Source organism: Phyllostomus discolor, chromosome 2 (assembly GCF_004126475.2).
Source record: "Phyllostomus discolor isolate MPI-MPIP mPhyDis1 chromosome 2, mPhyDis1.pri.v3, whole genome shotgun sequence".
In the NCBI taxonomy this organism is placed as follows: domain Eukaryota; kingdom Metazoa; phylum Chordata; class Mammalia; order Chiroptera; family Phyllostomidae; genus Phyllostomus; species Phyllostomus discolor.
In genome coordinates, this window is record NC_040904.2 from 179,899,008 (window position 1) to 179,920,937 (window position 21,930).

The 21,930-nt window shown below is 35.2% G+C and overlaps 1 protein-coding gene across 5 annotated transcripts in view; it reads left to right on the forward strand.

Moving 5' to 3' along the window:
- Positions 1–41: 41 nt before the first annotated feature.
- INTS13 (integrator complex subunit 13) overlaps positions 42–21,930 on the forward strand; it is a 29,018-nt gene continuing 7,129 nt past the window's right edge. The window contains exons 1-12 of one of the 5 annotated variants that reach the window (XM_036019234.1): positions 52–591; positions 1,572–1,807; positions 3,772–3,846; positions 11,248–11,450; positions 11,806–11,886; positions 13,233–13,323; positions 14,774–14,902; positions 15,031–15,054; positions 16,449–16,533; positions 19,782–19,871; positions 20,038–20,127; positions 21,608–21,786. In XM_036019234.1, the coding sequence (XP_035875127.1) occupies positions 1,583–1,807; positions 3,772–3,846; positions 11,248–11,450; positions 11,806–11,886; positions 13,233–13,323; positions 14,774–14,902; positions 15,031–15,054; positions 16,449–16,533; positions 19,782–19,871; positions 20,038–20,127; positions 21,608–21,786 (1,272 nt within the window). In that variant the 5' untranslated portion in view covers positions 52–591; positions 1,572–1,582. Of the gene's footprint in view, positions 592–729; positions 749–1,571; positions 1,808–3,771; positions 3,847–11,247; positions 11,451–11,805; positions 11,887–13,232; positions 13,324–14,773; positions 14,903–15,030; positions 15,055–16,448; positions 16,534–19,781; positions 19,872–20,037; positions 20,128–21,607; positions 21,787–21,930 lie in introns of those variants that run through there. The other 4 variants (XM_036019235.1, XM_028532098.2, XM_036019232.1 and 1 more) reach the window with 4 other exon arrangements.

Here is a 21,930-nt window from a genome sequence, read left to right on the forward strand (position 1 = left end):
ATCTACTCAGGTTTTTGCTTGGTTTCTCACAAAGTCTCGCGAGTTTTGCCAGGGAAACCGGCCTAGGTGAAGAGACCAAGAAGGGGAGACAGGGTGGGAGGGCCTTGCGCTTAAGGGCCTGTGTCTGGTTTAACTGGTGCTGTGGCTGGTACTTCGCTGATGGGGAAGCTTTCAGGCCGCCCGGAACAAACCGCCCAATGGGTGATTGGGAAAATTAGTGGGTAGAAAGTCTCGAGGGTCGAAGGCATTTTTTTTTCTTTTGGCTCCGCCCTCTTCCTGTTCGGCGACCTGGGCGTCTGGCCCACCGAGGGGGAAGGGCAGGTTGGCGGGGCCTTCGAAGGGTGCTTTGCGCACGCGCGAATCCCAGTGTGTGAGTGTTTGTGTTCACGCGCACGCGCGCGCGCTCCCGCATTTAGGAAGCTTGGGAAGAACTGGTGTGCTAAGAGATGAGCGGAGAAAGCATAGTCCCCTGTCTTTGGTACCAGACACTCCTGACTGTGCGCTGACCCTCCCCACCCAACCAGCAGCCTTTGCCAGAGAGGCTGTGGTCCATAGCCTCTGTTCGTTTTCACTTCAGGACCAGGCACGAAAGTAAGCTAAACCTCAATCCTGAGGTCTTCCTTATCCACTCACCTTGTACTTTCCACCCCGCACCCTCCAGCAGAGTGTGTCTAAATTTCTCAAAGAAGAGTTTTGCATGAAGGGGAAATGCGTTTGAAAGCAGAAGAAAATAGCTGGATCGTTAAAAGTCAGTTCGTTTTGATGAACACTTTTGCTTCTGCTTACCATGTGCTTTTTGAATGTCGCTTGTCTCTATTCAGTATAAGATTTTATTAACGAAGCAAGGGAGTTTTTATAAAAAAAAAGTTTCAGAAGTTTCTCCTCCCCACCAGTGTGATGGTAGCAACTAAGTTTGTCTGTTCTATGTGATGAATTACTGTGGAGTTTCAAAAGCTAAGGGGAACAGGGTGCATTTGGGATCTTTATCCTAATGCACAGACCAGATATACAATTTATGTTAGATGTGTATTATGTTTTGGTCTTTTCTGTTGCTGTCACTTTTATTTCCTGTTAATTGCCCCACCCCTCCCCTTTTCAGGAGTCATGAGACTTTGGAGGGAAGCTCAAAACTGTTGACTTAGGTTAGTTTGGGGGTTTACATGTGATTGCTGTCAATTAGCAAGGATCATCAAAAGAGTAGTTGAAAAAATATTTGTCACTTATTATGTTTGGTATTACGTAAGAAAATCAAGTGCTATTATTTGTAAAGATATTTTCTTTTGACCATATTAATTTCATGTGAAAAGCACAAAAAAAAATGTGTGAAGTGTAATTTTGCTTGTGACTGATAGAGTGCAGCTTAATATGGTGTAGCTCATACCTTGAATTGATAGCTACTTTCTGGTCTGACCTCATTAAATCTTGTCCTTTTTTGGATAAATTTCTTTGGCTACTGATTATTCATGTTCCCTACAAAATCTTCTTGAAGAAAAGACACATTATTTAGAAATAATTTAAGATATTAAATGTTAACTGTGAGACATTTGACTAATATATTTTATCCTTAACAGGTTAAATCAAAATGAAGATTTTTTCTGAATCTCACAAAACAGTATTTGTTGTGGATCACTGCCCTTACATGGCGGAATCATGCAGACAGCATGTTGAGTTTGATATGCTGGTGAAGAATAGGACCCAAGGAATCATCCCATTAGCCCCCATATCTAAATCATTGTGGACCTGCTCAGTAGAATCTTCCATGGAATATTGTAGAATAATGTATGATATATTTCCTTTCAAAAAACTGGTGAGTGTGAAGTACAAGCAAAATAATGATTTGGGGGATGTACTTAATTACCTATTAAATTTTTTTATGTATGAATTTGCTGTAGATTTGATTTAAAGACGGTTTACAACTTTAAAAATGTGGTATATAGGATCCCCCTTTGTGATTAACTGTCATGTGTATTAATTGGGAACCAACAGTAACAGCTAACAGTTATGCAGCACTTACGGGTGCCACATATATTCCAAAGTGCTTCATTTATATTAACTCTTTTAATTCTCAAAGTCTAAGAAGGCAATTACTGTAATTACTAGGATAATATTCAAAGTGTGTAATAACCAAAATGGAACAGGCACTGACCATTCATTGTTGCTAGCTAAGCAGCAGGGGTGTTGGCTGTAAGCAGTTTGTCAGACTGTGTTGGTATGTACCATCTGAATATCAGCCTTGTATATTACTGCCACAATGGAAGTGCAGAAACTGAGGTAAAGAGAGGAAACTTATCCTGAGTCGTGTAACTAGTTAAAGGCAGAACCAGAATTCAGACCTAAGCGGGCTGGCTGCTTACATAGGTCTAGTGAATGTGTACTAAATCACTGCAGGATTTGGCCATATTAGAAAGAAATGCTCTTTAAGGATGCTAAGCAGAAATTGTTTTTACCAATAAGAAACGAAATTGCATATCGATACACATTTTCAAGTATAAAAATTTTCTTTAGTGTTCAGGATCTCAACTGTTTTATTTTGAGAAAAGTCATTTATTTGGTCATCCAGAAGTGGATAATTTACTTTCTGTCTCATTCTGGAGCAGCCTAGGCTGGGACCTAGCCAACATAGAGAGTCAAATATTATACATTTGGATATATTCTAAATTAAAATATAAGTTTTAATCCCACTGCAAATTATGCATTATACAAAGAGAAAAAAAAAAGACATGAGGAGAAGGATAATTTAGTGATTTAGAGCACAGACTTTGGCTTAAATTCTGTCATTATTCACTACCAGCAGAGTGACCTTGATCATGCTGCTTAATTTTTCCAAACCTGTTTCCCCCCATATAAGCATAACACCTGCTGCTTACAATTATTGTAAGATTTCAAGGAGATAATATAAGTGGCTAGTAAAACATATCCCTGTCTGATAAGGCTTAGGAGGGAAGGGTACTTATCAAACTTATGGGGGAAGCAAAATTAGTATTTCATGGATATTAGGGGAAAAGATCATGAATTAGATCATATAGTTCAAGGGAAAGAAATGATTTTACCCTTTTCCCAAAAGGGAACATAGTCATCACTTAACATACTTTCTAATATATCCTTACTGTCATTGTTTTACTTGATAATATTTTTTGGTTTGCATTTTACTTTAAAATTTAGAATGAAGTCCAAATCCATTATTTTGGATTTCAGTGCCCTCTGTGATTAGGCTCCTGCTTATTTTTCTGAGCTGAACTCCTGCACTCTCTCTGCTCTGACCTTCACCCTTTTGAGAGTGCTCAGAGGCTTTTGCATTTGCTGTTTACCATACCTGGAATTCTCTATCCCCAGCTTTTTCTGAGGCTGATTCTTTTGGGCATTTCAGGTTCCTCCAGTTGCCACTTCTGTGGAGAGCCCTTCTCTGTCCAACAAACCTAAAATAGTTAATTACCTTTTTCTTCACATTTATCACTCTGAAATTATCTTGTTTGTTTGTTCCTTGTACTACACTCTTATCTTACCATACCTGCCAAATCCCCATCTTTCCCCACATTGTGAGAGAACTGTTTAATTCCTTGCTATATTCCCATATACCCTGTACTGAGAATAGCATTGTGACATGTACTAAGTATTCTATACCTATATGACTCAATCAACAAATCAGTGCTAGAGGCTTCGAATTTTTTTTATTGTTTTTACTGTTAACTAGTAGCAAGCTGTACATTTTAAATATGATGTGATCAAATGGAATTGGAGTTGAATACTAATTATTTCTTTGAAATCTATTAGGTGAATTTCATTGTGAGTGACTCTGGAGCGCATGTTTTAAATTCTTGGACTCAAGAAGACCAAAATTTGCAAGAGGTATGGTTAGGTTTTGAACTGTGGCCTTTTTGAAAATTATCTGAATGTGGTGCTACTTTATTAAAAACGATTTAAAATTTTTTGTCAATATAGTATTTGCACATAGTTTTAAAACACCAACTCATATTAAAAGAAAAACAGCTATCTCCATTCCAGTCTTTCCCCACTTTCTAGAAGCAAACTTTCAACTCTAGCTTATTTAGTATTCATTGTACTTCCTATTTCTAAGTAACATTTTTTACTGCCATTTATATAGCTTGAGGTTAAACTTTATTTACCATTGTTGTCAGTGAGGATTTATCTTTTATATTCCCTCGCACCCATGCCAGTATGCGTGCCCCCTTCCCTTTCTTCATTTTCACAATATTGTTATATCAGAATTTTTGGTTAATTCATGATTGATACTTGCTTTAAAATGTTTATGTGAAGTGTTATTAACTGCTAAGCCAAGTAATGTGTATGATTATTTATTTTTTAAGATCTTATTGAGCTATTGTGGACATGCAATATATATAATGACACGCACTCACTCTCAGGGGTGTCCAGCCTCTTGGTATGTCTGGGCTACACTGGAAGAAGAGGAGTTGTCTTGGGCCACACATTAAATATATTGTGACACATATACAAAAAAAAATCTCCTAATGTTTTAAGTAAATGTACAATTTTGTATTGGGCCACATTCGTAGCCATCCTGAGCCACAGGCGGCCCAGTGGCTACAGGTTGGACACCCCTGAGTCATACAGCATTGTATAAGTTGGAGGAGTACAGCATAATGAGTACACTTACGTATTATTTCCCTTCTTGTACAACTTCCTGGAATTTATAATTCCCTTTTTTTTCTAAGTTTGCTTAGTTTTCTGTGTATCTGTTGTTCCTTTTCCTTTTCATTTTTTAAAAAATGAAAAGTTTTAAAACTTTTGAAACTTTGAACTGTGGCCTTAAGTTTTAAAACTTTTCATTTTTTAAAAAAATCATAAATGCATTAGAAATTTAGCGGTTTGATTTTTTTCCCTTGCAAAACTTCTCAGAGCGCAGTCCTCTGCTTCTGTTGGAATTGACTGCGTTCTTGGTCTGGTATACTGTGGTCATCTTCTCTCTCCCTGCTTTTCAGATCCCAATTTTTTTCTTCTTTTTCTTTGTGTGATCTCTTGTTTTGGTAGCGAATAACCTCCAGAATTTCTGTAACTTGCCATATTTTACCATGTATAATGCGCACCCCCATTTTTGGCCCAAACTTTCAGAAAAAAAATCTTTTGTTTTAATTTTCTAATCCAATTATTTATTTATATTTAGATCCTTGTTTTTTATATTATAAAGGAATTTAGCATTTATTTTTGAACATATTATGATATAAGAAATTTTATATAACATAATTGCAAAACACAAGAACAGGTAACAAGATATTTCAGGTACTAACCATGTATAATGTGCATGCTTATTTTTCTCTCAAAAATTTGGGCAAAAAAGTGTGCATTATACATGGCAAAATATGGTTCCTTAGACTTATTGATACTTGTAGTATAGACATTTCAGGTTGGAAATAACTTTTTCCTCAAAATTCTGAGCACATTACTCCACTATTCATAGTTTCTAGTATTGGTGATAAGTTCAATGTCACTTTTCTTCATAATTTCTCTTTGAAATCTTTTAGAATCTTTTCTTTCTACCTTTATGTTCTGAAATTTCTCAGTGCTGTGCCTTGGTGGTTAGTCTTTTCTCATTTATGTGTTAGGGAGAGAAACATCGATGTGTGGTTGCCTCTCATGTGCCGCCCACCAGGGACCCAGCCCCCAACCCAGGCATGTGCCCTGACCAGGAATCAACCAGTGACCCCTCGGCTGGCAGGCCAGTACTCAGTCCACGGAGCCACATCAGCCAGGGCTCCCTGTATTTCTTTGATAATGTTCTTGTCTCTGTGTTCTTTGTCTTTCTAGAATCTCTATTGGTGGGCTGTTGGACCTGCTAAATTAAATTCCTTATTGTTTTTCTCACTGGTCCTCTTATTGTTGTTCTACTTTCTAAGCCTTTCACCTACTTCCTTTTAACCCTTATATGAAACTTTTTATTCGATTGTATTTTTAACTCCTAAGAACTTTTACTTGGGCTTTAATTATGTCTATTTTTGTCATATCCTTGTTTTATGGGTATAATTTTTAAATCTGAGGGTATTAGTAATAGTTCATTTAAAGTGTTTTTTTTTCTTATCTCTGTGTTCTCAGAGTTCTTTCCATATTGAGGCTTTTTTTAATGCCTTGAGACATTTAGCTATGCAACCTTATTCAAAGGTGAGTCACCAAACAGCAGCTTAGAAGATCTGCATGTTGTGAAGTAGCTATTACTGACTGAGCTTCACTCTAGGTTAATCTAATTGTTTTCACTGGGGGATCACCAGATGTCAGGATCAACGGATCTTCTCTTGGGGACTGTTGAGAGTCTTCAGAGAAGATCTTCCATGGTTCTACCCGTAGGCTATTAGACTTGGTTGTCAGCTTCCTGGGCACCGTGGAGAAGGTAGATTCTACCATCCCGTAGGCAGACTTTCACATAATCTTTCTGGTTTTGGTCTAGTACTATACTCTCCAATATAGGAGCTACTAGCCATACATAGCTACTATTCACTAATTAATAGCTACTATTTAAATTCACATTAATTAAAGTTAAATACAAAACAAATTCAGTTTCTCTGTAGCACAGGCCATGCTTCAACTGCTCAGTAGGCCATGTGGATGGTGACTACTGTGTTGAACATCACAGGTGTAGAACATTCCCATCATCACAGAAAGTTCTGTTGGGCAGTACTTGTATCTTACCCTTATACTCTGCTGTGATTTGTGGTATTCGTGCTTGTACCTTTCTGGTTCAGTTCCTCCAAGGAACCTGATTCTGTATCTAGGGGGATGAGGGAGAGGTAGTCACTTACATGGATAGGGTGTGATGTGGGAGTGAAGTTGCTTCTTACACTCTAAGTCATTCATTGTTTCGGATATCTTGCCTAACCCTTTCCTTATGTTCCTGAACTTCTCCTGAGTTCTGAAGGGCCTATCATCTTTTTTTTTTCCTGTAGGCACTTAGATTTCAGATTATTCAGTCCTCTGAAGTCCATCCCATTCTTCCATCCATTTTGATATTCTTACTAACATCTATTTGCTTGTCTCCTTCATTCTCTTTATCTTTGTGGGTTCCTCCCCCTCCTTTGGTTTATGATTTTTAAAATTAAATTACTACAGTTTCAGTGCAGTGTTAGGAGGGAGCAGAACTAAACCCATGCTTAATCTGTCAAGTTTATGCTTTTTAAACATTATTTGTCTAAAGATGTTGAGTTTGTCATAGCTTATGTTCTATGCTATTGTTTAGTTGGATAGAAGACTTTAAGTTAACTAGGTTCACTGACGGGTGTGAACATGAGAGACAGGCAGTGGTGAAGTATTTGAACACATTGTTTGAATTATTTCATGTTGAAATTTTTCTCTTAATGGATGTTCCTCAGTGGCAATAACCCCATCCAAATGTGTTTTAGATGGAACACTTTTAAAGAAAGTGTTTTGCACAGGTTTGGCCTTCAAATGTAGTGGTTAGTATTTATTATATATGTATACATGTCGAACCTTTCTCTTTCTTGAGATGACTCACTCCTGGGGAGTCTTTTATTTTCTTGGCTTTGCACTCCAGAATGTGCTTTATTCTTTCATTACTTGAAAAAATATTAAGGATTCTATACATTCTCCTGTACTGTCTTTTTGCAGTGGCTTATATTCTGCTTTACTTCTTTGAAGCGATACTGTGAAAAGCTTGAAACTTCTCTAGTTGTGTATGAGTAAAAATAAGTTCAAATGTATACAGCTTTTTCTTAGTTTACCTCTGCAGTGCAGTAAAAGGTATGCCTTTGATAATGGTAGTATACTGATGTTAAGAGAATTACTACTTCCCTCCATTTCCTGCAGGTGAAGGCACCTTATATCACACTCATTGCTTTAACATTTTTTAAAAATTTACTGATTTTTAGAGAGAGGAAGGAGAAGAGAGAAAGAGAAACATTGATTTCTTGTTCCACTCATTTATGCATTCATTGGTTGATTCTTGTATTTGCTCTGACCAGGGATCAGGCCCGCAACCCTGGTGTATCAGGAACTACCCGGCAAGGGCCCATGCTCATTGCTTTTATATTGTATGACCTGAAATGGAAACTCCAATTGTGAAGGCAACTATATTATATTAGCAAATCTCTGGTGTCTCGACGATGATATAAAATAATTGACATTTCATATAAATTATGAATAATCTGTATGTTAACACATTTAATTCTCAGTTGTGGTTACCCATGTTACACCTTCCCTAGTTGTGAATAATTGTGATAACAAGTGGAAGAGGCTGATTAAAGAAGGTTTGGTCTGGAAGGATTGTAGGTGAAGGCACCTTATATCCTTCCATTGTTGACTCCATTGTGCAGGCGAAGGCCCTGAGGCCCAGAGGGGCCAGAGTTTATTTAACCCTCACGCCTGGCTCCAGGGTTCTTTCTGTTGTAGCTCATAACTCTATCCCACACATCTTAAATTTTATTACAAAAAAATTGTCAGGCTTCAGGAGTTTTGGTCTTTTGTTGTCTAAATTAAAATTTGAAAGTGTCACATTATGTGAGACAGGTTCTATTGTTATTTTCACTTTCAGGTTAGGAAAAGGACTAGGAGAGATTGACTGGGTTCACGTAGTAGTAAAAGGCAGAACCAGAATTTCACATACCTTTATCTGAGCATAAAAAATAAGCTTTCTTCAGCTATGTTCCCCAGCACCCTACCACCCTTCCCCTAAAATAGTACTTTTTACTGAGCTTCTTTTGTATACCAGTGACTTGATATAGTTGTTTATACACACTATTTTTTCTTTCTTTTTTGATTACTTTTTATGAATAGGTGATACATATGCAGCTCTAAAATAAAATAAATGAGGTCTGTTCAGAAGGTGTCTAGCCAAGTAATATGAAAAATAGAGACACTTACTGAAGAAGATACAAGATACAAGAAACATTGTACATAGGACAATGACACCTCAGCTCGTTTCAAACTAGGCACCTTGAGACCTCATACAGTTCTCCCAATCACCATCAGCTGCCCCTTTTTATTTTCCTGAATCTCATTAACAGTCTGAAATCTCTTCCCTTTCAAAGGTGATTTTAGTTTTGAGAAATGCCAGAAGTTGTAGGGAGCCAAATCTAGGCTATAGGGTGGCTGAGTCACCTGGATGATTTGATGTTTCACCAAAAACCTCTGCATGAGATGTGATGCCTGAGCATGTGTGTTGTCCTAATAAAGCCTCCAATCACCAGTTGCCCATAGGTGTGGCCTTCTGAATCATCTGAATAGTTTCTGTGGAGAAATGTTCAAGCTTAACACAACATCCGATACAGATTCATTGCTCTACTCACTGTCATTTTGAATGCAATGGCCACACAGTACACATGCTCACTCAATGGGGTTTACCCAGTGAAGTCACCATTGTTCACACATGCGTGTTCCAGTCCACTCTCCTGGGCTGTCAGGTTACATTGATGTCACACAAACTTCTTATATTAACAATGGTTGGACTTTTTCCAGATAGACATTGTACATATGTACACATGTATGTGTGTGTGAATGTAAGTAAAAGGTAAACCTCCACAAGTTTCCCACTCATCCCCTGTCCCAGTTGGTGGTGTGCTGAGCCTGCTCATACCAACTTGGGAGAGCTGACTGTGTACATCTCCCACCAACTTCATATTCAGTGAAACTTAAAATCAGCTCTCATGGGAATATTTAACCATAGATATTGATAAACACTACAAATTAGAGTTCCCCCACCTTTGGAGAACTGGTTCATCAGCACATCACTGTTTATCCTTACCACTATGAGGTTTTTATGGGTCTTTCCAGAGACCCATATATGGGTATACAAAACAAAGTCCTCCTACTTTGTTCTTTTCAATATTATTTTGGCTATTCTGGGTCCCTTGCAATTCACATAAATTTTAGAATCTACTCGTCAGTTTCTATAAAGAAGTGTATTGGTCTCTGACCAGTGTGGCTCAGTTAGTTGGGCATCTTCCTGCAAAGTGGAAGGTGGCCAGTTTGATTTCTGGTCAGGGCACATAGCTAGGTTACGGGTTTGATCCCCGATCAGGGTGAGTATGAGAGGCAACAGATCAATGTTTCTCTCATTGATGTTTTTCTCCCTCTCCCTGCGTCTCTCCCTCTCTCTTAAAAAGAAAAAAAAAAAGCCCTGGTGTCTTAGTGGATTGAGTGTCAGCCTATGAACCAGAGGGTCACTGGTTTGATTCCCAGTCAGGTCACATGGCTAGGTTGTGGGCCAGGACCCCAGTAGGGGGTGTGTGAGAGGCAACTACACATTGACGTTTCTCTTCCTTCCTTTCTCCCTCCCTTATCTTCTCTCTAGAAATAAATAAAATCTATTAAAAAGAGGGAGAGAAAGAGAGAAGAAGAGGAAATCTACTGGGATTCTGACAGAGATTGTATTTAATTTGTAGTTCAGTTTGGGTAATACTGACATTTTAACAACATTAAGTTGCCAATCCATCGTCATGGGATGTTTTGCACTCATTTAGATTTTTAATTTTTTGCAACAATGTTTTGTAGTTCTCAGAGTAAGGTTTGCATTTCTTTTGTTAAATGTATTCTTAACTATTTTATTTTTGTTGCTATTATGGATGGAATTGTTTTTCTTAATTTCATTTTTAGATGGTTCGTTGCAAGTGTGTGGCAATACAATTGATTTGTGTATTAATTGTGTATCCTGCCACCTTGCTGAACTTATTATTTCTAGTAATTTTTTAGAAGATTCCTTAGGACTTCCTACATACAAGATTATACCATCTGCAACAAAGAGGTATTTATTAGTTCTTCCTTTGCAATCTGAATTCCTTTTCTTTTTTTCCTCTTATTGCCCTGTGGTGATACTGGACATTATTGTTCTGTTTCTGATCTTAGAGGAAACTCATCCAGTTTTCATCATTAATATGATGTTATCTGTAGGTTTTTCGTAGATATTGCAGTACTATTTATCTGCTTAAGGATGTTTCCTTCTGTTTCTAGTTTGTTGAGTGTTTTTATCATGAAAGGTCTTAGATTTTGTCATGTATTTTTGGAGATCATGTGTTTTTAAAATTTCTATTGATAGGATACTCATACAAATTGATTTTTGAATTTTAAATAACTTTTGCATTCTTGGGATAGTCCCCCTCCATCATGATGTATAATTCTTTTTATGTGTTGCTCAATTCGATTTGCTAGTAATTTGTTGAGGATGTTTGTATCTATGTTTACAAGGTATGCTGGTTTATAGTTTACTTTTCTTGTGTCTTTGCCTGGCTCGTGCATGCTCTTGTCAACATAATTGTCTTCCCTTTTATTTAGCTAATGGCAGCATTAGCTGCTGTTGGGCCCCCTAACCCACGGGCAGACCCAGAATGCTGCAGTATCCTACATGGTCTTGTTGCAGCAGTGGAAACCCTTTGTAAAATTACAGAGTACCAACACGAGGCCCGAACTCTACTAATGGAGAATGCAGAGCGTGTTGGAAATAGAGGGCGAATTATTTGCATTACTAATGCCAAAAGGTGAGACATTAATCACTGTAATTCACACGCAGGGAATTTTAATGTCCTATTAGAACTTTTATTTTAAAAACGAGGGACAACATGTTAACACTGAAATATATCACAAATGGCCTTTCTAATATTGAAGCTTTGTTTATTCAATTTAAGATAAAGACTCAGTGAAAACTTTAGATTGTCATGTAGATTAATTTGACTTCTCTCACTGGTTTTTTCACTGGTTATTTAGTGTTGTGAATGAGCATGCTAAAGACAATCCTTAGTGAAGTAATTTTTAAATGCCTGTAGCTGAATAGTGTTTAATTTTTCTCTCACTGTTTATTCCTCTAAGTTTGTTACCTCTTTTTTATGCCACCAGTGATAGTCATGTGCGAATGCTTGAGGACTGTGTGCAGGAAACAATTCATGAACATAATAAGCTTGCTGCAAATTCAGACCAGTGAGTATAACCATAAATGAAATAAATATTTCATGTTATAGTCCTATATATTTCATTCTAATTATTTCAGCAGTTTTAATAGGAATTGGTAAAATTGTCTTCAGCCTCTACAAATTAGTCAAAAGATGTATTAGATCAGAAACTTTTCCCCCCCATTTTTCCTTTTACTTTAAAATTTTACTTTTTACTTGATTGGATCTATAATGTAACATATAAATTCATAATACATATTTGGTTTGATGGCTTGGTCTCATATTTTTTCAGATTTTAAAATGAGTAAATTGTTGGTGGCATTATTCACCATGTACCGCTCAAAACACAATGAATTGCATTATATGATTTTTTTTAAAGAAAAAAGCTATTAAAGATATGTTTTGTGGACAGTGGCAATGTGGCATCTAAATTAGATTAAGCTATTAATTTCCTTAAATGACTGCTGGTATTATTGTTAATGAGTAGGGTTATTCTCACTAGGAGAATCATGCTGAGATATTTAGGAATGAAGTATGATTCCTCTACAACTTACTCCCTAATATCTTAATTTTAAAAAAAGAGTGTGTATATCTGTTTAGGTAGTTGTAGAGAACAAATACAACTATCACTTAATGAATCTAGTTTAAGGATATATCAGCATACATTGAATAGTACTTTTCTTTCAACCTTTTTTTTAAATAAATTTTTTAAGAGTTTATTTATTTATTTTTAGAGACGGTAGGGAGGGAGAAAGAGAGAGGGAGAGGGAGAGAAACATCAATGTATGGTTGCTGGGGGCCATGGCCTGCAACTCAGGCATGTGCCCTGACTGGGAATCGAACCTGCGATGCTTTGGTTCGCAGCTCGTGCTCAATCCACTGAGCTACGCCAGCCAGGGCATTCTTTCAACCTTTCTGTAGGTTTGGGAATTTTCAAATGAAAAGTTGGGGGAAACTTTTTAGCATTACAAGTCCTGCATTCTGGAATAACCAATTATAGATCATGGTTAACATTGACTGATAATTTGTCCTTAAAAAACATTAGTAAAAAGGAAACTGATGTACAACATATTTATTTTCTCTGTGGCAGTTATCTACTGAAAATTATACCTGATTATAAGAATTTTCCTTTTATCCTTTAAACATACAGAAAATTATTTTTGCATTGAATTTAATTAATATTCAAAAATTATTTAATGTTCATACAGGTACAACATTTATACAGTTTTTCTAAATATTTAGCTTTTGTGTTAACAGTAATAGCTGATTGTAAAGATACACTGTTTTGGTATATTAAACTTTCAATAGTTTACCTGCCTATATTCTTTGCATAGTATGTATTCTTATATTCTAAGTGAAAAGTTTCTCTTTAAGTCTTATGCAGATACAGAAGTGTGAGCTTGTCTTGATCCATACCTACCCAGTTGGTGAAGACAGCCTTGTATCTGATCGTCCTAAAAAAGAGGTAAATGCAGAACTAATGGAAAGAAGGATCATTGTTAGTTGTTAATAATAAATACTAAAAAGAGTTAGCAATAGAATGATCACAGTTGCAAACATTTTCTTTCAACAAAATACAAGGTGAGGCAAAAGTAGGTTTACAGCTATGAGTGTTCAAAACAGAATTTGTTCTTGTATTGTTATTTATTAATTAATTGTATTCTTTTCCATATGAACAGTGTAAACTTACTTTTGTTCCCTTTTTTCCACCCTGTATATAGAGTTTTCAGAGCAACCTGCATAGCAAAACACCTCAGTTGGTTCTTTATGTTATAATTATACATTTTAAAGTGTTTTCTGCTTGGCTTGCCTGTTGATGTTTAAGTAAATGTGTTGTAAAATCATATATAGTTTGTATTGTTCCTTCTGCTTTAGAAAAGCAATATATTCTTTAACAAAAATACACTCCAGTAACAGAAATTCATTTTACCCATTCAGATGGAGAAATAAAACTAATTTCCAACCTTGGTTTTACTTTTTAAAAAAATTTGAACATTTTTAAAAGAAAAGTCTGTTGATTATTAAAAAGAATTTGCCTCACATAATATTCTCCATTAGTGGTCTACATTTAGAGATATAGATATATGCATTTATATAATTATAATAAATGTGTATGTTGTCATGTTCAAGTTTTTCATTTAGCCTTATTTCATATAAACATGTGAAATATTACCTTAGTCTGTGAATGTTTTATAGTTAAGTGGTATTTTTAGGTCATCACTGAAGCTCACATGAGCTTTATCACTGTGTTTTTAGGTGGTTTCCAGTGTAAGCCCCCTTTTCATTAAGTTTTTTCTGTGTCTTTTGATAATGTGGCAGTATGTTGGGTTTACTTTGTGATAGCTAAAAAACTTATTTACAATAAATATTGTTACTGTGGAACGAGTAAACTTTGTGTTACCTTGTTATAAGTAACTTTTGGCTGCTTTATCACTTTCATTGGTGATAAAATATGATGTTTGTAGTGATGCCACATTCTTTATAAGTAGTTTTATGTTCAGAGGTTTGTTTTCTCCACAGAATGAATTATTTTTTTTCTACTGTATTTCTGTGGGCCACTTCAAATCCATTTTGCCTGTAGAGAAATAGAAGTAAAATTACAAATGAAAAGATATATTTAAGTCAAAGACTGATTTGCTCTAAGTTTCAATAGGACAGGGAATTTTCCTGTTCTTGGCTGCATCCTCCAACAGCTCATACAGTCTCTGGCATATAATGTAGGAAGTTCTGCTTGGTACCTATTTTTGAATGATTGAACATTTATCACTGAAATGATCATGATTAATTCATGGACCTTTTTACTTTTCCAGATTCTAAAAAGTGAAAGCACTTAATATGGGTTGAAGTAAAATGTTTAGCATTCAGTTACAATGTATTAATGTTTCACAGAGTATTTTTTTCATGCTTTTCTGTAGTTGTCCCCTGTTTTAACCAGCGAAGTTCATAGTGTTCGTGCAGGACGGCATCTTGCTACCAAATTAAATATTTTAGTACAGCAGCATTTTGACTTGGCTTCAACTACTATTACAAATATTCCAATGAAGGTAAGCAGTTCTTTATCCTGCTATTTTGAAAGCGCTGTTTTGCTTTTTAAACATTTGTTTGACATGTATTATTTATTTTAATTGAACCTTACTTTTTTCTCCCCATATCATGTTTTCTGTTTTGCTAGCCTACATTCAGTGTCTTTGACCAGGTCAGTAAATACTGAAAAGCAACAAGAAAGGATCACAGACAAAATGCTGTATTTTTCTAATAAGAACATTCTATATCGACTTTCTGGTTTTTAATTATATTCTTGTTATTTTCATCAAAATATAATCTCTATCTTAAGTGATTACTTTTTCTGTGATTCTTTTTCTGACAGTTGTGCTGTTAGTTGTGTTATTTACTTACATTGTGCATTCTAGCGGGTCTTTTATTTTCTCTCTTTGTTTTTGCCCACCAAGTATAAAGGTGTTTGTAACTAATACATATGCCTAGGGAAAAATAGCTCATAGTTTTAAATGAGTTTATTACCCTACCTGAAAAATCAAGGGTGTGAGTCTTATGATTTTATTAATGTATATTCTTAAGAATCTGTTGCTACCTGTTTTTTTTTCATCATATTACCATTAAATTGTCTAGAACTAGCACAATGGCTAGCCCATAGTAAGCTTTAAATGAATTTTTACCAAGTGGAATTGATTTTAATTTTATTAGTTACGTTTACAAATAGAGTAATCATCATATCTAAAAATGCAAATAGAACAATGAAATTGAGAGTTATAAGAAAGTCTTCCACCATGTGACGAACACTAAATTGTATGAGAAGTACCTTTAATTATTAATTTCCTCCTTATACCACTAGCTGGCTTTTAAATAGAAATTGTGCTTTACCTCATAGAATGGTTTGAATGCAGAAGCTATTAACAAGTAAAGTAGCATAATAGGTGTGCTTTATATAATGTTATGAGTTATAAGAAAAATACTTGAGTGTGACAGGTACCTTGTTCTTAGCATTTGATTACATTTGTGTGCTACTGGTGTGATTCTTTATTCAGCCTCTTTTTTTCTTGTAAATAGATAATATAGAAGTTCTTATTTACTATTAAGTGAAAACAAGTTACCAAAGTGGTTTATTAATCAGTGTTTTCTTATTTTATATAATTGATGTTTGCTAATTTACTGTAGGTATTTAAAGATGCTATTTCCTCCTTTAAACAACTATTTCACTTTGAATTTATATAAACTGTCTCAATTACATTATACTTATTTACAGACAATTTGTGTATATTTGTAAGACAATGCATTCAGAGTAAAAAGTTTCTAAAATTTCTGCATTAATTATGTGTTAATTCTGATATAACATAAGAAAAATAATTAAATACTGTATTACTTATATATAGCCAGTAGTTTTTGATGGAGTTTATATTTCAGTGGAAAACTATTGCATCTTTAAATAGATTCATTACAGTGCAAACTATACCATTATTATAGCTAAGTTTTGTTGGGTGAATTTGATCTTACTTTAAGCAAAAAGCAAAATTAATAGTTAATAACTTCTTTATTTAAGAAACACAATCAAGTTATTTTAAATTTTGCTTTAAGGAAGAACAGCATGCTAATACATCTGCCAATTATGATGTGGAGCTGCTTCATCACAAAGATGCACATGTAGATTTCATGAAAAGTGGTGAGTAAGAGACATTGCAAAGTCCTTAATGTGTAAGATTAACATATGAAAGCATAGGAACAGCTTTGAGATATTCTGTAGTAAACAGACCTGATTGTCTTTTAGTTCATTTGCTTCCAAACTTATCTGGCATGGAACTAGTGTTCTTTCTGTAGAATTTACTTTGGGAAAGACTAAAGTGTTGCAAAAGAGAGCCAGTAATATTAGAGTTTTTCTTTTGTAGGCAAGCCACCTTGGGAAAAGGAGAAGAATGGGAGCTGACTTAAAAGAGTGATAGACTTATAGCTTACCTGGATAAAAATCAGTTGTCTTGAAATTTTGTGTTATTTTTTTTCCTCTAAAAAGTATTTGAATCAGTGGGTCCTTTCTCTAAAACTGTAATTTTTGCTACGGTATCAGCATGGTTTAGGGGAAAAGACTCTGGAGTTAGGCGATAAGAGTTTTAGCTAAAGCTTTCCCACCAGCTAACAGGTCCTATGTGTTTGTCGATTTCTGTTTATGTGCTTGCAAATTAAAGATGCTAGATTAGGTGAGCTGTAATATCTCATCCATTCCCCAAATTCAGTGTAATTGCCTTTAAAATTGGACACTCTGTTAAATCTTCTAGAATGTTTTCTATGTAAATTGATGCTACCAGAGAATTAAATGGTTGATTTGGATTATGTTGTATACATCTTTTCTGAATTAAATAGCATGAGCCAGTCATAACATATGTTACACATATAAGGAATCTTAAAATGAATATAACATGAATTTTTAACAGTAGAAAAACTATTAAGGTAAATGGATATGATAATGTTTAACTAAGGAATAAAGAACTTGTTTCAGAAATTACACTATGTGGAAACTAAGAGCCTGTGAGGTACTAGCAATTTTTAAAACTTAAAAAAATGATAAAAATATTCTTTGTAACACAACTTCTCAAAAATAGTTGTTGATCGACCTGTAGTTTTCTATTACACATGGACACCATGCACAAAATGCTATGGCGGCAATAGGAAGAGAGTGCTGTGGGAACACAAGAGGTGGCATGTGACTATGGCTCTGAGTTGGGCAGGCTTTACAGAGGAGGTGCAGTAGAGCTGGATGTTGATGAGTAGGCCTATACGTTAGCCCAGATACCTTCTCTAAGCTCCGTATCTATACAGACAGTCCCCAACTGACTTGTACAGTGGTTTGACTAAGGATTTTTTAACTTTATGATGGTGAGAAAGTGATATGCATTCAGTAGAAACCACACTTAGAATTTTGAATGTTGATCTGTTCCTGGGCTGGAGATGTACACACTGCAACCCTCTCTCCTGGTGTGGGGCAGCAGCAGCGAGTCCCAGCTCCCCGTCAGCCTCATGATTACGTGGGTACACAACTGGTACTCTACAGGCACTGTGTCGCCAGCATTTTTTGGGTGTTGTGTTTGAGCACATTTAGGTAGGCTAGGCTAAGCTATGATGTTCAGTAGGTTAGGAGTATTAAATGAATTTTCAACTTACAATAGGTTTATCAGGACATAACCCTATCATAAATCAAGGAGCGTCTGTATTTTCTACTGCCTAATTACAGTAAGTTCTTACTTAATGTCAACAGGCTCTGCAGTTTTAAATGAAATAACATACAATGAAAGAAGTTTTACCTTAGGCTAATTGATATAAATAAGAGTTAAATTCCTATGGCATCTTATCAACATTAAAATGAAATGATGTTGAATCAAACAGTGTAATTTGAGGGCCTGCTATATATCTATTTGATATCTCCTAGGCACCTAAAACTCAACATACACAAAACAACTTCTGAGTTGTGCCCTCTGAACTGGTTTTCTAATGTTCTCTGCCTCAGGCCATAATCCTATTGTCTATCTGGTTATAGAAGGCAGAAACCTCAGAGTCATGTTTAAGATATCGCTCTGTCATTCTTCATTTCTAATCTATCATCACATTTTCTTTTACTTTTTTTTGTCTTAAACAACAGAAATTTTATTTTCTGTTCTTAAGGCTAGAAATTCAAGATCAAAATGACTATACAGTTAATTTCTTTTGAGGCCTCTCTCCTTGGCTTGTCGATGGCTATTTTTATATTCACATGGTCCTCTGTATTAGCATATCATCACATTTTCTTGATTTCATCTACCAAGTATCTCTCAAATACATCTGCATCTGCAGCTCCACTACTATTACCATCTCCCTATTATTAATCCAGCCTATTATTTTCTTACACTATATCCCACAGTAGCCTTCTAAATGGTATTTCTCTTTATTCTTGACCTGCTAACTAGAATGACTCTTACAGTGCTAATCATGACATACTCTCCTTATCTTAAACCCCACCCAGCGCTTTTCTGTTGCCCTAAGGATCAAGGCAAATTGTTTAAATGTCTTACAAGGCTTTGAAACTCTTCATGCTTTCACCTGCCACAGTATCTTGGCATATGCTGTTTTCCAAGCTCCAGTACTCTTTCCTTCCTTTCTTTAGTTAATTTCTGTTCATCCTTTTAGAACCCAAACTAGTTTTCATTTCCCCAAGAAGCCTTCCATGATGTCTTAGCATAGGTCAAATCTCTTGATAAAGACCCTCATAGCACTGAACATATTTCCTTCAGAGCTTTGTCAACTTTATAGTTTTGCATTTATTTTTTATTATTTTATTAATACCTGTTTACTGTAGACTGCATTCAGGCCAAAAATGCTTATTGTTAAATGCTATATATTTACTTTCCCTGTCATTTGATGTTTCTTTTCATAAAATCATTAAGATTCAGTATAAATAATTATGCATTTTAGATTCCTAAAGCTTTCTTTAAATACTTAACCATGTTGTATTATTACTTAATGGTATCAAAGGGGAGCAACTGTAGATTCTAGATATTTTTAAAAATTTTGCTATTGAATTTCAGTGCTGTGGTAGATGATTAAATTAATTAATGAGAAATTAAACACTTACTTTAATCATAGCTAATATCCAAACTCTATTTGGTATTTTTCTTTTTTTTTGATTAAAAAATGTCACTGATGTTTATTAGAGCAAAGGTGTTTTTTTAATTTTATTTATTTATTTTAATTTTAATCATTTTTTAAGTACAGTTTTCTCCCTTTTACTCCCAATCCAGCCCGCCCACCCAACCCTCCCCATATTTGGTATTTTTCTAGGAGACGTCATAAAAAAGATGTTCTCCGAGAGGTATATTATAAAATTTAAACTCAGAAATCTTGGGTAAACAATTTGAAATGTACCGTTTCTCTGACTTATTTTTACAGGCGACACCCACTTGGGTGGCAGCAGTAGAGAAGGCTCATTTAAAGAAACGATAACATTAAAGTGGTGCACTCCAAGGACAAATAACATTGGTAGGTATTTTAAAAGACTTTTAAAGTGTTTTAAAGGGCTCATTAATTTGCTGCTTTTTGAATTTTTGTTTTACATTGTTTTACAGCATTCAAAAAAACAAGTTTTTTTTCTCTTATGGAAATATTTCCTTATATTCTTTCAAATCAGTGTTCTCTTCTATTTCAGAATTACACTATTGCACTGGCGCTTATCGAATTTCACCTGTAGATGTAAATAGTAGACCTTCCTCCTGCCTTACTAATTTTCTTCTAAATGGTAACTTTCATCATTTAATTGTTTTGACTGAGATTGTTACAAGTGAAATCATTAGTGAGAATATGTGAAAATGAGAAATCTGAAAAAGCCATTTTTTCAACATAGTTTAACCATTTTATTTTGCAAACTATTTTAAAGTTATATAATTGTAAATACCCTTTACTAGTTTTACTAATGTTTAAAATTAAGATGACTTTATGTGTTTTGGACTATTATATCTGTTTTAGTTAATATATTTTTTAGTAATTTAATTTAAAAAGACCATTAGAGTCTACTTTTCCATTTTTTGAGGATAGAACAATACAGGCATTTATCTTGGCCTATTGAATTTTTTTAAATTTGACTTTGGAGAGGGAGAAGTAATATTGATTTGTTTTTGTTTTTTAGATTTTATTTATTTCTTAGAGAGGGGAAGAGAGAGAGAAAGAGAGGGAAGCATCAATGTGTGGTTGGCTCTTGCATGCCCCACACTGAGGATCTGGCCCACAACCCAGGCATGTGCCCTGACTGGGAATCAAACTGAGGACCTTTTACTTTGCAGTCCTGTGCTCAGTCCACTGAGCCACACCAGCCAGAGTCATGATTTGTTGTTCCACTATTTATGCATTCTTGGTTGCTTCTTGTATGTGCCCTGATCGGAGGAGATGGAATCCATGACCTTGGCGTGTCAGGAAGATGCTCTCTCCAGCTGAGCTACCTGGCCAGGGCCTTGGCCTATTGAACTTTAAATTACAAAATATACATGAACTTATTTCTCTTTGAACACTCTATCTTTACCATAAACATTTTAATGGTATGCTGTATTATTCTTACACACGTGGTCTTAAATTTGTGTTCTCCTTGTTTGAAGAAAATTTAAAAAAACTAATTTTTGGATTTCACTTACTAAATCTAAATTCTAATACCTTTTGTGGTGATTCTCATCATCAGCTAGGGTTTTGAACCACTGAAATGATGAGTTAGCCAGCCTTCATTATAAGATTAATTTCATAGTTATATTAAGCACAGTTTGATTATCAGGCTGTGTAAAATCCACATTAAATAACATTTGGTAATGTAAAATAGAAAGTAGTTACGATAATAGTGCTGATAAGTAGGTATTGTGAAAGTGAATTGAGACTTTGCTTTCTCCCCTAAATACTTCATAGCTTTGATAATGTTGAGGGTTATCCAACAGTTGTTTCACTTTTCTTCTTGATGTTCAATGGAAAAATTTTACATGAACTTGTAGTTGAATGAAGAGTATAACCAAACATTATACCTGAGACCACTATATTTATTTTGTAAAACCATCTCTATAACTGTGTAAGCTTGGAGTGACCAAGAGAAAACTAAGGCTAGAATTCAGACTTTATGGACTTGAAATGCAGTTGTAGTAACTTAGCAATGCTGGTTAAAATATGAGGGTAAATGAAAAATTTCGACATAAATGTTAAAGGAAAAAGATAAGAGCCCATTTGAATGTCATTACTTTTGACAGGTCGTTCTGTTTTATTGGAACAACCACGAAAATCAGGTTCAAAAGTCATCAGTCATATGCTTAGCAGCCATGGAGGAGAGATATTTTTGCACGTCCTTAGCAGTTCTCGATCCATTCTAGAAGATCCGCCTTCAATTAGTGAAGGATGTGGAGGAAGAGTTACAGACTATCGGATCACAGTAAGACTAGTATCTATACAATTTTTTTAAGGATTATTTATTTATTTATTCAGAAAGGGGAAGGGAGGGGGAAATATCAATGTGCAAGAGGTACACCAATCAGTTGTCTCTCAGAGGCCCCCAAATGGGGACCTGGCCTGCAAC